The 18350-nt window shown below is 52.1% G+C and overlaps 1 protein-coding gene across 1 annotated transcript; it reads right to left on the bottom strand.

Moving 5' to 3' along the window:
• Positions 1–1089: 1089 nt before the first annotated feature.
• On the bottom strand, positions 1090–14664 carry RNF126 (ring finger protein 126). The gene is made up of 9 exons (XM_082206636.1): positions 14558–14664; positions 8488–8546; positions 8020–8083; positions 6937–7181; positions 6034–6102; positions 5835–5904; positions 4434–4527; positions 3243–3358; positions 1090–2182 (listed from the first exon to the last, which is right to left on the bottom strand). The coding sequence occupies exons 1-9, from the start codon at positions 14630–14632 to the stop codon at positions 2024–2026; spliced, it is 951 nt and encodes a 316-aa protein (XP_082062762.1). The 5' UTR covers positions 14633–14664; the 3' UTR covers positions 1090–2023.
• Between the last annotated feature and the right edge of the window lie 3686 nt (positions 14665–18350).

Genomic DNA, 18350 nt, shown 5'->3' with positions numbered 1-18350 from the left:
ACCAACTCTGGGGTTGCAGCACTCATCTCGCTTTATTGACCGAGGGAGCCGGCATACAGCTTCCGGGTCATGTGGCCAGCAGGACTACGCCGCTTCTGGCGAACCAGAGCAGCGCACGGAAACGCCGTTTACCTTCCCGCCAGAGCGGTACCTATTTATCTACTTGCACTTTGACGTGCTTTCGAACTGCTAGGTTGGCAGGAGCAGGGACCGAGCAACGGGAGCTCACCCCACCACGGGGATTCAAACCGCTGACCTTCTGATCGGCAAGTCCTAGGCTCCGTGGTTTAACCCACAGCGCCACCTGTGTCCCTTCCTTTACATAGCTCTGCCCTTATTTCAGACATCGTGATATATCGGTTTCTGTTGGTTCGGGTCTTCCCCTCCGGAGCAGGAGGGAAAAAACCTGGTTCTATCCCCCACAGGGGAGGGCTGCCATACGTCCGGAATTTCTCGGGATTCAAACAGCGATAATAGGACCCGGGGGGCGGAATTTGGAATAATCGGCACAGCGTCTGGGGTTTCTGCTAACAGAACCAGGAAGCGTGTGTTTGGGTATCAATTTTTGCATTTGGGGGGCAAATTCTCCCCAAAAAGCTCAATAACTTTTTTATTACTGATTATTATTATTTTTTTTAATAAAGTATTTTTCTACATGGACGGTGAATCTCTCGCAGCCCTAACTGAAGATGCTCAAGTTTCTAGTCCCTGTGAAGGAGCAATTTAAACAGGAAACCTAAGAGAACCGGGGTACCACTGTAGAGACATTCCCTCCGGAAGAGAAAAATTGCTTCTTCTAAGAACAGGGACATCCCTGCAGATGTAGAAGGATTTTCAACTCCTATTGTTGCTAGCCAACATGGATGACAGCGGGGGATCAAGAAGATGTCAAGTTGGCCACCCCCGACTTAGTTCTGAGGCCTGATTCTTCCACTCCAGGACAAGTTCATAGATCATAGCGTTGGAAGGAACCACAAATGCCTTGCAATGCGGTAATCTTTCGCCCAACATGGGGCCCCAAAATTCAGACTCTCACGCTCCACCGACTGAGGGTTTCTCCCAAGCAGTCGATAAAATTGGGCCACCGTGTCAAATCAGGCGTTTATATCTCGAAGGTGCGGGACGAACCCAAACATGCGTGTACAGGATCCGAGCTGAAATGTCCGTTTATTTCAACAGCAGTAATAATTTAACATTATAAAAACCCCTTTCTCAACACCGGGCTGCCCAAAAAAGAAAAAGGGGGGGGAAGGGTGATGTTAAAACAGGAGAGGAAACTAACGAGTCTGAAAATGTGGGTCCGGTCGTTAGGGTACGCTTTCCGCACACGACCTGTCCCTCCCCCCCCAAAACCCTTCCTTGGCTGGCTTTCTTTCTCCCAGCTAAGAAGTAGAAAAATCCATTAGGTTGGGACGGGAGGGAAGAGGGAACGTCAAAAGGCTTGAGGAACTGAAAAGATACCCCCCCCCAAAAAAAGATGGTCAAAATGCTTTAAAAAAACAACAAACCAAGTTACTAACAGAAAAGATTTCCGCTCAAAAAAAAAAAGGAGAAAACCCCAAAAAGTCTCACTTCAGTGCTTCCATGTTCCTTTGCCGGGTTTTTCCTCAAAGAGTCCGCATTTTTTTAAAAAAGGGTGGGCTTCCCTCGTACCCACCCCGGAGGAAACTAAACGGGAGAGCGCCCGAAACACCTTTGCGGGGTCGAAGAGACAAGGGTGAGTTTGTGTGTTCAAGGGGGAAATGTGTCGGTGGGGGGGGGTCGCGTTCTGCTTCCCCTGCCCCCCACCCTGCCCCCTTTGCTCTGTGTTCCAGGGCTGGGGGGGGGTTCCTCTCCCATTCCCCCCCCTCCACAGACACCCACCCGCCCTCCCCCCCGAGTTTTGCCAGGTGGGGAGGAAGGCGACAAAAGGGGCTCGAGAGCAGCGACGTTTTTGTTTCGTTTTTTGCTTGCTTTCGAAAGGTGTGTTTCGTTTTCCGACCCGGCCCCCCACCCGGCAACCTCCCGCCCCGCCGTTCCGCTCTCACGAGTTGTTCGCCGCGTTCTCGTTACTCGGCGAGCTAGAGGAGGAGGAGGAGGAGGAGGAAGACGAGGAGGCGAAGTTCATCGCCGAGAGTCCCGGGGGGTTGGTGGCAGTGTTCTGGCCGCTGAGGCTCTTCCGGCAGACAGGGCACGTGTCATGCTGGAACGAAACGCGGAAAAGGAGAAATTGAGTCGGGCCGTCGCTTCCGTAGACGCCCGGTCTAATTTCTAACACCGGCACTTGACTTTAATAATAATAATTTATTATTTATACCCCGCCCAATGGGACGCGGGTGGCGCTGTGGGTTAAACCACAGAGGCTAGGACTTGCCGATTAGAAGGTCGGCGGTTCGAATCCCCGCAATGACGGGGTGAGCTCCCGTTGCTCGGTCCCTGCTCCTGCCAACCTAGCAGTTCGAAAGCACGTCAAAGTGCAAGTGGATCAATAGGTACCGCTCCAGCGGGAAGGTAAACGGCGTTTCCGTGCGCTGCTCTGGTTCGCCAGAAGCGGCTTAGTCCTGCTGGCCAACACGACCCGGAAGCTGTACGCCGGCTCCCTCAGCCAGTAAAGCGAGATGAGCGCCGCAACCCCAGAGTCGGCCGCGACTGGACCTAATGGTCAGGGCTCCTTTTTTTTCACCAGCCACTCTGGGCAGCTTCCAATTGAGTGTTAAAAACAATACAGCATCAAATATTAAAAGCTTCCATAAACAGGGCTGCCTTCAGGTGTCTTTTAAAAATAGGATAGCTGCTTATCTCCTTGACATCTGGTGGGAGGGCGTTCCACAGGGTGGGCGCCACCACCGAGAAGGCCCTCTGTCTGGTTCCCTGTAATCTTGCTTCTCGCAGCGAGGGAACCGCCAGAAGGCCCTCGAAGCTGGACCCCACACTTGCCCCATCCAAACAATGACCATCATTAGTGCAGGTAAGGGGGGAAACTAGTTTTAATTTTATCTTGTTTATTTTATAGCACAGTGCATTGATTCTCGCTTTCGTTTCATGGATCAATGGTCTCGTTAGATGGTAAAACTCATGTAAAATTGCTGTTTTAGGGGTTGTCTTTGAAAGCCCGGAACAGAATAATCCGTTTTGCATGACTTTCTATGGGAAAGCAGCGCGCCTTGGTTTTGGAACGGTTTGGTTTTGGAACGGACTTCCTGAAGGGATTCAGTTTGAGAACCAAGGTGCCACTGTATTGAAATTCTCTCTTCGCGACTCACCTGCTCCAGCCATGGAACTATGCAGCCGTCGTGGAACAAATGATTACAGGGCAACTGCCGCACGCTCTCGCCCGCTTCATAATCTTCCTTACAGACGGGACACTCCAGACCGGAACCTGCGGTTGCAGAACAAGGAAGCTTGGGTTGATTTACTGGCCCATGTTGCAATAAACAAACAAAGAAATAAAAAGGGGGGAGGGGGAAAACCTGGCAAAAGAAGCAACGACGTTTTGTGCGGTTGTGGGCACACTTTTCCTTCCACGTGGGCTGGGAGATTTGTGATCCTTAAAAAATATTTACAGCCCTGCTCCCCCGGAATTTCCACAACAGTCAAGTGAAACACTCTCTGGCCCCCACCATGAATTTACTTGAATTTAACTGGAGTTATATACGGTACAGGGACACGGGTGGCGCTGTGGGTGAAAGTAGATAAGTAGGTACCGCTCCGGTGGGAAGGTAAACGGCATTTCCGTGCGCTGCTCTGGTTCGCCAGAAGCGGCTTAGTCCTGCTGGCCACAGGACCCGGAAGCTGTACACCGGCTCCCTCGGCCAATAAAGTGAGATGAGTGCCGCAAAATCAAGCATAAAAACAAGCGATGCCATGAGATGTTACCGTATTTTTCGCTCCATAAGACGCACCTAGTTTTTAGAGGAGCAAAGGGGGAAAGCCCTGGTTTTGGGGGGGATCAGTTCACAGCTTTTTTGCATAGGGGAAAAGCCTCTTTTTTTTAGGATCAGCTCAAAGTTGTGCACCTTTTTTGCAAAGGGGAAAAGACCCGTTTTTTGGGGGGGGATCAGTTCACTGTTGTGTGGCTTCTTTTGCAAAGGGGGAAAGCCCCCTTTTTTGAAGATCAGCTCAAAGTTGTTGAGCTTCCTTTGCAAAGGGAAAGAAATCCTGTTTTTATGGGGTTCAGATCGCAGTTCTGCAACTTCTTCCCAGACAGATAATCTAATCAGCCAGTCACATGTCGCTGGGGAAACAAACAGCCTCCGTCTGCAGAACATTCAGCAATGGAGGGCTGGGCAAGGGAGCCAGCGACCGACCACACATTCGCTCCGTAAGACGCACAGACATTTCCCCTTACTTTTTAGGAGGATAACAAAGTGCATCTTATGGAATGAAAAATACGGTATATTTTGGGGGGAGGGAGGGAGAGGAGAAAAGAAATGCGGAAGAAAAAAGAGACTCACCTACGTGTTCCTCTGTGATGTGGATCGTGGGGAGCGCTTGGATTTTCTCCTTGTCCGCCGGAGGAGGCCCCGTGTTCTCGAACTGATTCAGAAGCTAGAAGAGAACAGGGATGCGGGAGGTAAAGGTAAAGGTACCCCTGCCCGTAGGGGCCAGTCGTGTCCGACTCTAGGGTTGTGCGCCCATCTCACTTAAGAGCCCGGGGTCAGCGCTGTCCGGAGACACTTCCGGGTCACGTGGCCAGCGTGACGAAGCTGCTCTGGCGAGCCGGCACCAGCACAGCGCACGGAAACGCCGTTTACCTTCCCGCTAGAAAGCGGTACCTATTTATCTACTTGCACTTAAGGGTGCTTTCGAACTGCTAGGTGGGCAGGAGCTGGGACCGAAAAACGGGAGTGCACCCCGCCCGGGGATTCGAACCGCCGACCATGCGATCGGCAAGCCCTAGGCGCTGAGGTTCTACCCACAGCGCCACCCGCGTCCGGGGATGCGGGAGAGAGTGAGGCAAAAGCCCCGAGATGCTTCGAGTCCTCGCCTTGTTGCAAAGGGGTGGGGATTCCAGATAATAACAGTAATAACTTATTACTTGTACCCCGCCCATCCGGCTGGGCCTCCCCAGCCGCTCTGGGCGGCTCCCGGCAGAATATTAAAAACACGATAAAACATCTAACGTTAAAAGCTTCCCTAAACAGGACTGCCTTCAGATGTCTTCTAAAAGTCAGATCGTTGTTTATCTCCTTGACATCTGGCGGGAGGGCGTTCCACAGGGCGAGACTACCAAAAACACCCGACTGTAACCTCTAATAAATAATAATAATAATAATTTATTTATACTCCGCCCACCTGGATGGGTTTCCCCAGCCACTCTGGGCGCCTTCCAACAAAATATTAAAATACAGTAGTCCAAATGATAAAAGCTTCCCTAAACAGGGAATACCAAACCTACAATATAAAAAAACACACAAAATACCGTATTTTTTGCTCTATAAGACTCACTTTTTCCCTCCCAAAAAGTAAGGGGAAATGTGTGTGCGCGTCTTATGGAGCGAATGCAGGCTGCGCAGCTATCCCAGAAGCCAGAACAGCAAGAGGGATGGCTGCTTTCGCTGCGCAGCGATCCCTCTTGCTGTTCTGGCTTCTGAGATTCAGATTATTTTTTTTCTTGTTTTCCTCCTCCAAAAACTGTTCTGGCTTCTGGGATAGCTGCGCAGCCTGCATTCGCTCCATAAGACGCACACACATTTCCCTTTACATTTTATGAGGGGGAAAGTGAGTCTTATAGAGCAAAAAATACGGTAATTTTTATTTTAGTTTAGGAAATGCGGACAGTGTCTCCGCAGAAGACGGAAGCGACGCAGATTTCGAAACCAACTATTCCCCCCAGAAGGGCAGAGAGGTTTTACCTGGGTAATGATGGCGTCCAAGCCGTTGGCTCCCCAGGCGTAGTCCATCGGATTCGAATGCAGGACTCCCCTTCAGGAACGTAACGATAAATGGGGTTTGGGAGGGGAGAAGCAGAGAGGAAGGGTTAAGATTTCCGCCGGGACCATAAGGCCTCTGGGAAAAAGGACGGAGTGGGGGGCGTGGGCGTTGTGAACTCACCAAGGCCCCACGCCTAGGTTCGGTATCGTGGTGGGGGCGATGATGCCGTTGACCAGTTGCTGTATGATTCTGCAGAAAGAGGAGGGAGGTGGAGAAAAGGAAAAGTGAGCCGACTGCTGGGAGAAAGAGGAAAACTCGCGAACGCCACTCCTCAAGGCATTGGGACTCCAACCCAGCACCAATTCTGACCATCATGCCTGTATCTTTTCTCTCATGCTCTATCTGCAGCTCTTGGTTCCATCAGGCGGGGCGGGAGGAAGGGGGGGGAATAGCGCCCGAAGCAAACCCGCAGATCAGACCATCTATGCTAGTCTACCACTACAAATCTATGGGAGAAGCGCTTGCAGTCCTTTCTCCGCTTTCCCCCAATATGGTTAGCCCTTGGAACACCTGCCCGCGCCTCCTCCTCCTCTCTCTGAACTGCTTCCTCTATGGTTGCCCTCGCTCTCCTCTCAAGGCTCCTCAGCAATTCATAGGCCGCGCCAAGCTGCCCATGTCATCCAGGTTCTTCCGTGGCGCAGCTGCAGTATGGCCTAGTGGGAGCAGTGGCGATGGACAGAGGGGAGGCCCCAGGCAGAGATGCCCAGTTCGGCGGCCGCAAGGATGGTGGTGGAAGGGCCCAAGGCTCTCACCAGTCCCGGCGGGAACGGGCTTCCAGGGGCTGAGGCTGGTGAGAGGAGGCCGGAGGGGGGCAGGCCGGGCCGGGCAGCCAAGTAACACAGTTGGAGCCTCCCTCCTCCCTGACTGACAGGGAGGGAGGGAGAGGAGCTGCTTCCTTTGAAACCCGGGAAGTTTAAGGGACATATTCAATAAGGGACAGCAGCGGGACACAGCGCTGGGATAAGGGACTGTCCCGCCAAATCAGGGACGGTTGACAGCTATGCTGGAGTCATGTCCTCTCACCCTTCCAGCGTGGGGACGCCTTCGTGCCTGCTGGCGGTCCTCCGTGCCGTGAAGCGCGCCCGGGGCTGCCTGGTACCGTATCTGTGCCGGGACTGGTGTTCCCTCTCGCGCCGGTTTTCCGCGTCCCGGTTGTCCTCGGGCTGAGCGTTGGACCCAAAGGCCGGGAATTCGAAGGTGTCGTCGATGATGCCAAAGGCGAACTGCCCGTAGCCCTGGGGCAGGGTGAATAAGTGCTGGTCGGCGTTCTGGAGCGGAAGGAGAGAGGGTCAGGGGCGTTGGGAAGACGCCTTGTGTACAGGTGCGAGGTTCTAGCCCCACCCACTCCTGCCTCTGGCCCCGCCCACTGCTGGGACACCCTGCCCCAGAAAGGTACGCTGCCCTCATTCATTTATTGAATTTATATACAGCCCTATAAGGGACGCGGGTGACGCTATGGTCTAAACTACTGAGCCTCTTGGGCTTGCTGATCAGAAGGTTGGCGGTTCGAATCCCCGCAATGAGGGGGTGAGCTCCCGTTGTTCGGTCCCTGCTCCTGCCAACCTAGCAGTTGTAAAGCACGTCAAAGTGCAAGTAGATACCGTATTTTTCGCTCTATAAGACGCACTAGACCACACGACGCACCTGGTTTTTGGAGGAGGAAAACAAGAAAAAAAATATTCTGAATCTCAGAAGCCAGAAGAGCAAGAGGGATCGCTGCGCAGCGAAAGCAGCAATCCCTCTTGCTGTTCTGGCTTCTGGGATAGCTGCGCAGCCTGCATTCGCTCCATAAGACGCACACACATTTCCCCTTACTTTTTAGGAGGGGGAAAGTGAGTCTTATAGAGCAAAAAATACGGTAATTTATATACAGCCCTATACCTGGAGGTCTCAGGGCAGTTCACAAAAAAGATCAGGCAGAAGCCACTGCTTCCAGCCAAAGATAACCTCCGCCGGGCAAAGCTAGTCGCCTGGAAACGACCCCAACTCGCCCAAAGGCGAGTGGCTATTTTGCCAGCAACCCAACTCCATCCGTTCCCTCCCAGCTTCCAAATTCGGGCAAAAACGCGACAGTGCAGAATCGGCCTGCCACACTTGGCGCCCCACCTCGAACGGGAGCCTGCTCTGCTCGCTGGTCGACGCCGAAGAGTTGGATCCATTTTCGACGTTCCTGAAAAGATTTCGAGATAGAAGACCGAGCTGAAGGCAAGCAGGCAAGGAAGCAGCGTCGACACTTAAAAAACCACCTCGAAGGCAGGAGAAACTCCGAACAAATCTGGTTTTTTTTGTCTCTCTCAAGGCTGCTGATTCCTTAATGTGGACTAGAAACTTGTGGTGAACCTGTGTCCTTCAATCCACGATTGGTCTGTACTTGACAACAGTGGGGGCATTAATTAAGGACTTGTCGTTCCTCTTACTTGCCCCTCCAGGCCGGCTTTTGCCCGCAGGCCCTGGCCATCTGGGGGTCTGCCCGCTGCCAGAATGCGGCCCCCACAGCCCGAAAAGGGGACCCCGCCCCAGACCCAAAACCAGCAAAAATCTCATTTTGTCCCCAATCAGAGAGTTGGGCTTTACCTAGGTTCTTCCGGCAACTCTTCGATAAAGCCAGATTCGCACCGCGGGCAGATGTAGTCCTGCAGGGGGGGTTGACAGTACAAATTAGCTTTAGAAAACAACAACAATAAATGTACGCAATTGGGACTCTCTCGCACCAGAGAAAGATGGGGCACTTGCAAGATGTAACCCAAATTTAAGAATTGATGTTTGCCGTGACCAAGGCTTGTCCCTTTAAAGGGCTGAGCTCCTTCTTCCTTTTGCAAGGAACTTCCTTGCAAATGCTTACAGCAGTAATACTAATAATAATAATAATACTAATTTATTTACACCCTGCCCATCTGGTTGGGTTTCCCCTGCCACTCTCGGCGGCTTCCAACAAAATATTAAAAATACAATAAAACTCCAAACGTTAAAAGTTTCCCTAAACAGGGCTGCCTTCAGATGTCTTCTAAAAGCCAGATAGTTGTTTATTTCCTCGACATCTGAACGGAGGGCGCCACCACCGAGAAGGCCCTCCGCCTGGTTCCCTGTAACCTCGCTTCTTGCAGGGAGGGAACCGCCAGAAGGCCCTCGGAGCTGGACCCCGGTGTCCGGGCTGAACGATGGGGGTAGAGGGCTGGGCGATGTATCGGCGAATCATTCGAAATCTTCATGGCAGTGTTGATTTTGGAATTTCAGATCGGGCTATATACGGCGACTCGTCGGCGTTTCGCGCAAAGCCTCCTCATTCCCCAAATAACCGCCAGAAGCCAACTCCCTCCGTAGCCCAGCCACCCCCTAATATACTGGCGCAGGTACAATTGTGACCACATGGAAGATTTTCGGGTGCCAAGTTGCTGTCCGACGTCTCTATTTCGCAGGTAAGAAGAATAGCTCCTCTATGGAATTTATCTCCCAACCTTTTTGCCTGGGAATGAAGTTTTACAAAGTACGGAAGCCGCCATTCTGCTACATCCTCATGCTTAAAAAGTTCTCAAGTCTAATCGGAAGGCTAGATGGGCAGGAGCTGGGACCGAGCAACGGGAGTTCACCCCATCATTGCGGGGATTCGAACCGCCGACCTTCTGATTGGCAAGTCCTAGGCTCTGTGGTTTAACCCACAGCGCCACCCGCGTCCCTCCCATGACTGTATACAGGGCTGCATTAAACATATGCGACGCCGGAGTGCACAGATCCATCTTGGCTAGTCGCCTGCAAGCGTTCTGTACTCACCCAAAGGCCAGCAGATACTTATACGCAGCCTAAGTCCCAGAGAGAGGAAGGGGGCTTTATGCTAACAGGCCTGCTCTCCCCCCCCCCCCCGTAACTCGATTGCTGCTCCCATACCTTACAGACAATCCCCGATTGCCCAACCAGACTAAGGCGAAACGGCCGTCACAACTTGTACTCTCAGTGCGGTTAAATTATGCCCTTTATGGAAAACAAAATCTAAACAAGACTATTATCTCCAGCACATAATTGAGCGCTGCAAGGGAGACGATGACAGGTTATTATTTCCTTAAAGAAGCTCTTCTGATTAAACGCTTAAGAAATCTGGAGGGGGGTCGGTCAGAAGGAAATGTCCGTCACAAGAACTTGGCACCCAGATATCTTCACACGGCCGCAAGCTGGACGCAAAACACGCCAGGCAAATTTCTGACACTGGCTGCCGCACGTCCAGAACTACCCGGACGTATTTGAGATCCGTTCAGCAGAAAAAGCGTCCGGGTGGGATTTTAGAAAACCAGTCCAAATGCCCAGCTCAATAACCTCTGAGATTTGGCAAAACGAGCTCAACAACTTAGGCACCCTCAGCCGTTTTTGCGTCCAGATTTTCGCTTTTTTGCAAACACAGCAGCTCTAGTTGAGGACTACGTATCCCATCATCCTGGACGCGTGAACATCGGGAAAGGCCTGCGAGCTGGATTGGGCCCAGCTGCCTGTCCTCGTAGGGGCAGCCAGATGGGAAGCCCCCTGAGCAGGGCCTGAGCAAAACTGCAACACCCCCCAACTGGTATTCAGAAGGAGAACACAGCCATTATCGCTGGTACCCATTGCCAGCCTCCTCCTCCTCGGATCGGTCCTGTGGCAGTGAGTTCCGTAGGTTTTTGCTATTATATACCGCCCTATACGGGATGCAGGTGGCGCTGTGGGTTAAACCACAGAGCCTAGGACTTGCCGATCAGAAGGTCGGCGGTTCGAATCCCCGCGATGGGGTGAGCTCCCGTTGCCAACCTAGCAGTTCGAAAGCATGAGGTGCAAGTAGATAAATAGGTACCGCTCTGGCAAGAAGGTAAACAGCGTTTCCGTGCGCTGCTCTGATTTCGCCAGAAGCGGCTTAGTCCTGCTGGCCACATGACCCGGAAGCTGTACGCTGGCTCCCTTGGCCAATAAAGCGAGATGAGCGCCACAACCCCAGCCGCGACTGGACCTAATGGTCAGGGGTCCCTTTACCTTTACCGCCCTATAGACAGGGGTCTCAGGGCGGTTCACGGAATAAAATCAAGATATAAAAACCACAAAGGACGTAATAAACATAAAAGCAACAACCCAACTGCCCCGCTCCTACAAAAAACCCCCCACATTTTAATAGGATGTAAATCGGATCAACCAAAGACCTGGTTAAAAAGGAACATTTTTGCCTGGTGCCTAAAGGTGTATAATGAAGGCCCCAGATGAACTTCCCTGGGGAGAGCATTCCACAGACGGGGAGCCACTGCAGAGAAGGCCCCGTTCTCGTGTTGCCACCCTCCACACCTCTCGAGGAATTCAACTCACTGCTGCCTGGAGCAGAACTTCCCTTTTAGCCGTCCCAAAAATCTCATGACAATCAGCTTCCTTGGACGTACATGAATTCTAGTGTTATGAGGAAGGCAGGGAAAATATACTTTTCTCTACAGCACGTTGTTTTGCACGCTGTCAGCCGCATTGGCCCCCACCCAAAAAGCCTTTCCCCAGGTTCAACATTGGTCACTTTGGGTACCGTTCAATCAATCCGCCTGCGCTTTTTCAAAATAAATAAAATGTGTTGCAAAGGGGCTTGGGACTGGATGACCGGCTGGGACCTTTCCAGACCTCCCGTTCTAATTCTGCGAAAATAAATATATTTCGGCACGGCCACAGCTCCATGCACAACTGCCAGGGGTTTTTTTTGGGGGGGGGTGGCAGAGGGAGAAAAGGATAAAATGTTCCGGGATTTTTCTTTTCAGCCAGCAGTTGAGGAAAGACACATGGGCGGGCAAGGCCGAGAAAGAGATAGCGAAACAGAAAGAGAAAGCAAGCCTTGGGAAAAGACCGAAGTCATGCTGACTGAGTCGATTTCATCTGCAAACGCAGAATGGAACCTCTGTGTTCCAGCATAGTCTATCCCTGGATACCAGCTGCTGGCAGGCGAAGAGGGGAAGCTGTTCCTTTCAGGCACTGCTCGTAATAATAAATAATAATAAATTGTATTTATACCCCGCCCTCCGCAGCCAAGACTGGGCTCAAGTAAAAAAACAATTGGTTGAAATGCAACTTAAAAACAGTAGGCGAGACAGGACTCCTGATAGGTGGCCTGGCGTATAATCAATGCCCTTATTAAGTGGAACCTCCGCGGGAAAGAGAAGTCTACCCTCGCTTGACAAACGGGGGGGGGGAGAGGGGAGAAGAGAGGTGGGGGTTCAACATCCACCCAGCCAAACCACATACAGCAGCAAGGCTTAGAGATGGGAGGGCAGTCTACCCCCTAGATGGGGAAAAGCCTCTGCTGCAAACATGCCCCCCCAAAGGACTTATATAAGGGGAGAAGAAGTGGAGCCTCCAGGTGAGAGAGCAGTCTACCCCCCCCCCAAAAAAAAGAGGGAGAGGAGGGGGGCAACACCTCCCCACCCAACCCATGTTTACCTTGATGGGCAAAACCCTCCGCTGCAAACATGCCCCCCCATAACACCCCCCCAATGGAGCCTCCAGGTGAGAGAGCAGTCTACCCCTCCCCTCCTCTTTACAAGGCTTGATTGTGGGGGGGGGGCTTGGGAGAGAGACCCCCCCCCCAGAAAAGGACTTATATAAGGGGAGAAGGAGTGGAGCCTCCAGGGCAAAGAGCAGTCTTCCCCTCCTCTTAATTGGGGGGGGGGCTTGGGAGAGAAGACCCCCCCAGAAAAGGACTCAGATAAAGGGAGAAGGAGTGGAGCCCCCAGGTGAGAGAGCAGTCTACCCCTCCCCTCCTCATAATTGGGGGGGGGGCCTTGGGAGAGACTCCCCCCCCAGAAAAGGACTTATATAAGGGGAGAAGGAGTGGAGCCTCCAGGGCAAAGAGCAGTCTACCCCTCCCCTCCTCTTAATTGGGGGGGGCTTGGGAGAGAAGACCCCCCCCAGAAAAGGACTCATATACTCCCTCCACACACACACCCAAGAAGGCCCAGGCGCCATTCTCCAGTAGTGGAGCCTCCAGGTGGGAGAGCAGTCTACCCCCCCCCAAAAAAAAGAGGGAGAGAAGAGGAGGGCAACACCTCCCCACCCAAACCATGTTTACCTTGATGGGCAAAACCCTCTGCTGCAAACATGTCCTCCCAAATAACACCCCCCCAGAGAACCAGCCTGGCAGTGGCACCTGGAGGGGGGGAAAGGAGGGGAGCCCACACTATCCTCCCCCCAAAGAAAAAAACGACAAGGCACATACCTACGTATCTTGATGGGGAAAACCCTCCGCTGCAAACATGCCCCCCCAATAACACCCCCACAATGGAGCCTCCAGGTGGGAGAGCAGTCTACCCCTCCCCTCCTCTTTACAAGGCTTGATTGGGGGGCCTTGGGAGAGAACCCCCACCCCCAGAAAAGGACATATAAGGGGAGAAGGAGTGCAGCCCCCAGGTGAGAGAGCAGTCTACCCCCCCCCAAAAAAAAGAGGGAGAGAAGAGGGGGGCAACACCTCCCCACCCAACCCATGTTTACCTTGATGGGCAAAACCCTCCGCTGCAAACATGCCCCCCCAATAACACCCCCCCAATGGAGCCTCCAGGTGGGAGAGCAGTCTACCCCTCCCCTCCTCTTTACAAGGCTTGATTGGGGGGGCCTTGAGAGAGAACCCCCCCCAGAAAAGGACATATAAGGGGAGAAGGAGTGCAGCCCCCAGGTGAGAGAGCAGTCTACCCCTCCCCTCCTCTTAATTGGGGGGGGGCTTGGGAGAACCCCCCCCGAAAAGGACTCATATAAGGGGAGGAGGAGTGGATCCTCCAGGGCAAAGAGCAGTCTACCCCTCCCCTCCTCTTGATTGGGGGGGGGGGGCTTGGGAGAGAGACCCCCCCAGAAAAGGACTCATATAAGGGGAGAAGGAGTGGAGCCCCCAGGGCAAAGAGCAGTCTACCCCTCCCCTCCTCTTGATTGGGGGGGCTTGCTCTTGATTGGGGGGGCTTGCTCTTGATTGGGGGGGCTTGCTCTTGATTGGGGGGGCTTGCTCTTGATTGGGGGGGCTTGGGAGAGAGACCCCCCCAGAAAAGGACTCATATAAGGGGAGGAGTGGAGCCCCCAGGTGAGAGAGCAGTCTACCCCTCCCCTCCTCTTGATTGGGGGGGCTTGCTCTTGATTGGGGGGGCTTGCTCTTGATTGGGGGGGCTTGCTCTTGATTGGGGGGGCTTGGGAGAGAGACCCCCCCAGAAAAGGACTCATATAAGGGGAGGAGTGGAGCCCCCAGGTGAGAGAGCAGTCTACCCCTCCCCTCCTCTTGATTGGGGGGGCTTGCTCTTGATTGGGGGGGCTTGGGAGACCCCCCCCCAGAAAAGGACTCATATAAGGGGAGAAGGAGTGGAGCCTCCAGGGCAAAGAGCAGTCTACCCCTCCCCTCCTCTTGATTGGGGGGGGGGGGCTTGGGAGAGAAGACCCCCCCCAGAAAAGGACTCCTATAAGGGGAGCAGGAGTGGAGCCCCCACTCATAATTGGGGGGGGGCTTGGGGGTTAGGGAGAAACCCCCCCCGCCTCCCCCCTTAGAAGGCCCAGGCGCCCTCCTCTCGTAGCTGAGCCTCCCCCGGGCAGCGCAGTCTACCGGCCTCCCCCGCCGGGCCTTGCGGGGCGGCGGCTCCTCGGTCCCCGGAGCGGGGGGGGGAGCGCCGTCCCGCCGCCCCCCGGGACTCACCGGCAAGCGCGGGGCGATCTCGGCCGAGCAGCAGTGGCAGAAGTAGCGGCCCGGCTGCGGCGAAGCCTCCGCCATCTTGTCCCCTCCTCCCTGACGGGAGGCCAAGCCCCGCCCCCCGGCGCGCCGGCGACGTCACCGCGCGGGGACGGGCGACGACGGCGGCCGGCGAGGGCCGGAAAGCATCCGGCGGCGAGGCGCACGGAGCACTTCCTCCTATGGCGCAGATGCCCTAGAGCGGGTGCTTCCGGTCGCGAAGGCGGGATTTCCTGTGTGTGTGAGGGGGAATTGATAGAACTCCTCTCGAAGCAAGGGTTGCCCATAGTCATGCGCAGATGGGCCCGCGCGTCCGGAAGTTCCCGGACGGCGCTCGGAGATTCGTGGAGAGCGCCCGGGGATATCCGGGCGGCTGGCAGCCCGTGCCGGAAATGCAGATTTGGGGCGGATTTCCTTGAAAATACCTCGGAAACGTCATTCCCCCCCCCTTTTCAAAATAATATATGTATAACAGATCAACAAACAAAATAAATAAAAGGACAAAAATAAAATAAAAGAAATAAAATAAAGGACTAAAAATAAAAGAAATAAAATAAAGGACTAAAAATAAAAGAAATAAAATAAAACAAAACAAAAGGACTAAAACCTGTGTCCAGATTTTCAATTATTATTATTTATTGTGTAAAGAATGTTCTGTTCTTTTCCTCTTTTGAATTTTTTCCCTTCGTATCTTTATTTTTTTCCTTTTCGTCTTTTTTCTTCCTTTAAATATTTTCTATTCCCTACATCATTTCCTTTTTTCTTCATATGTACATCATGCACATCATGTTTGTATAGGTATGTACATTTTTAATCAGCAAAGAATTAAAATTAAATTCAAAAAAGAAAGCACACCAGTGCAAGTAGATAAATAGGTACCACTGTGGCGGGAAGGTAAATGGCATTTCTGTGTGCTGCTCTGGTTTCCGTCATGCGCCAGAAGCGGTTTAGTCCTGCTGGCCACACGACCCGGAAAGCTGTCTGTGGACAAACGCCGGCTCCCTCGGCCTGAAAGCGAGATGAGCGCCGCAACCCCATAGCTATCTTTGTCTGGACCTAACCGTCCAGGGGTCCTTTACCTTTGGGGAGCGGGTGGCACTGTGGGTTAAACCACAGAGCCTAGGACTTGCCAATCGGAAGGTTGGCGGTTCGAATCCCCGCAATGACGGGGTGAGCTCCCGTTGCTCGGTCACAGCTCCTGCCAACCTGGCAGTTCGAAAGCACGTCAAAGTGCAAGCAGATAAATAGGTTCTGCTCCGGCAGGAAGGTAAACGCCGTTTCCGTGCGCTGCTCTGGTTCGCCAGAAGTGGCTCAGTCCTGCTGGCCACATGACCCGGAAGCTGTACGCCGGCTCCCTTGGCCAGTAAAGCAAGATGAGCGCCGCAACCCCAGAGTCGGCCACGATCGGACCTAATGGTCAGGGGTCCCTTTACCTTTAACCACTGTGGGTTAAACCACAGAGCCTAGGACTTGCCGATCAGAAGGTTGGCAGTTCAAATCCCCGCGAAGGAGCGAGCTCCCGTTGCTCTCTCCCAGCTCCTACCAGCCTAGTAGTTTGAAAGCACACCAGTGCAAGTAGATAAATAGGTACCGCTGTGGCAGGAAGGTAAATGGCATTTCTGTGCACTCTGGTTTCCGTCATGCGCCAGAAGCGGCTTAGTCCTGCTGGCCACATGACCCGGAAGCTGTACGCCGGCTCCCTCGGCCAGTAAAGCGAGATGAGCGCCGCAACCCCAGAGTCGGCCACGACTGGACCTAATGGTCAGGGGTCCCTTTACCTTTACAGGGTGCTGGGCGGTGTTGGGAAGACCCCCTACTCCTTTTCTAGAACTACAATTCCCAGAGCAAATCAACAACCAATCCCTCTTCCTGGAGAACTGGGCTCTCCCATCGACTCTCAGCACCCTCATCCAACTACAGTGGTGCCTCACAAGACAAAAAGAATCCGTTCTGTGATTCTCTTCGTCTAGCGGTTTTTTCGTCTTGCGAAGCAAGCCCATTGACGATTAGCGGATTAGCGGCTTTTAGCGGCTTATCTGCTGATCGGATCAGCTGATAAGCGGCTTAGCGGCTTAGAAAAAGGGGGGGAGGGAAAAAAACCGCAGGAACTCGCAAGACATTGTCGTCTTGCGAAGCAAGCCCATAGGAGATTCGTTTTGCGAAGCACCTCCAAAACGGAAAACTATTTCGTCTAGCGAGTTTTCCGTCTTGCGAGGCATTCGTCTTGCGGGGCACCACTGTACAATTCCCAGATGCATTGGGGCTGTTCAAAGTCGTATGATACTGCGTTAAATGCATATAAAGTGGTATCTTGGTTCTCAAACGCCTTGGTCCTCAAACAACTTGTAACCCAAACACTGCAAACCCGGAAGTGTGTGTTCTGGTTTGCAAACTTTTTTCGAGAGCCGAACGTGCTCCGTTTTGACTTTTATGCTTCCGTTTTGAGTGCCACGCTTCTGTTTTGAGTGTTATGCTGAGGTCCGTCTGCTTTTGCTATTTATTTTGCATTTTCGTTTTCGCGGCACTTTTTCGTTTTGCTTCTGTGACTGTGCAGAACCCAGTCTAGCTACTGACGGATGGATTGTGCGACTGCAGTACATTGTTTATTGCTTTCGGTTTTATGGATCGATGGTCTCGTCAGACAGTAAAATCCATGTTCAACTGCTCTTTTAGGGGTTGTTTTTAAAAGTCTGGAACGGATTAATCCGTTTTGCAATACTTTCTATGGGAAAGCGCGCCTTGGTTTTGGAACGCTTTGGTTTTGGAACGGATTCCCGGAACGGAGTAATTTTGGGAACCAAAGTACCACTGTAAACAGGATCAGGGAACTTCATACGTTTTCAAAAAACCAGACACACAAAACACACACACACAAATGACAAGACGACCTCCGGATGAATCTCCTTTTCTCTTCTTTTTTCCTTTTTAATATTTCTCCAACTTTACAAGGTTACAATCGTTTTAAATATTTCTGAAGTTTAAATACAATCTGTAATAATAATGTTATAAAATGTAAACTTTTTCAGTGTTTTTTTTTATTATTTTATTTCTCTCTTAAGTCACAAAGGTTAATAATACCTGAATGTTTTGCGAAAACGTGATATTCTTTCTTAAGGGGGAAAAAAATCAACAACAACACACAAAACAAACAAACGAAAAAAACAAAACGAAAAATAAAAAGCGCAAAACGCAGAGGCTGCCTTAACCCCCCCCAAAAAAACGAATACCCCCACCGTGACGAAAGGCAGCCCGCTGCTGTTTTCAGAGGTAGAATGTGGTTTATTTTTCGATTTTTATTTTCTTTCCTGAGTCAAAAGTCTACCTACGCTGTACAGATTGCATATCTTTGCTGCTCGTTCAAATTTGATTATTTCCTTTGAAGAAGAAAAAAAACTAAACACAACCCCAGAAATGGGGAGTAAAAACACACCCTGAAATTACAACTTATTTAAAAACTTGATATGCAGAGAGAGAGAGAGAGAGAGAGAGAAAGGAAGAAGGGGATCCGAGTTTGCACACCCCCCAAAAGAAATCAGAACCCACCCCGCAAAAAAACAACAACAGTGTTTGTACAAATGTAACACAAATCCTTTTACTACCAGCTAAAGTCTTCCCGTTTTCGCTTTTCGCAAGCAAATTAGACGTAAAACGGGATTGCGAGTTGGGGGCCGCACGGAAAATCCTTGCTTTTGTGGGAAAGGCGTCGTTGAAAAAACAACAAAACCCCCAAATCTTGCAGCTATTTTAAAAGTTTTTTGGG

This window comes from Podarcis vaucheri, assembly GCF_965113315.1.
Source record: "Podarcis vaucheri genome assembly, chromosome: 18".
NCBI classification, from domain to species: domain Eukaryota; kingdom Metazoa; phylum Chordata; class Lepidosauria; order Squamata; family Lacertidae; genus Podarcis; species Podarcis vaucheri.
This window is presented reverse-complemented; position numbering and strand designations above follow the sequence as displayed.

What these genes read in the sequence shown, in the direction of transcription:
- RNF126 (XM_082206636.1), bottom strand. Translation starts at nt 14,632, where the DNA reads ATGGCGGAGGCTTCGCCGCAGCCGGGCCGCTACTTCTGCCACTGCTGC. An exon ending in GAGTTGCCGGAAGAACCTAG is followed by an intron (nt 8,084 to 8,487) that starts GTAAAGCCCAAC and finishes AAATCTTTTCAG; the next exon opens with GAACGTCGAAAATGGATCCA. An exon ending in TGGACGCCATCATTACCCAG is followed by an intron (nt 4,528 to 5,834) that starts GTAAAACCTCTC and finishes GTTCTCTTCTAG; the next exon opens with CTTCTGAATCAGTTCGAGAA.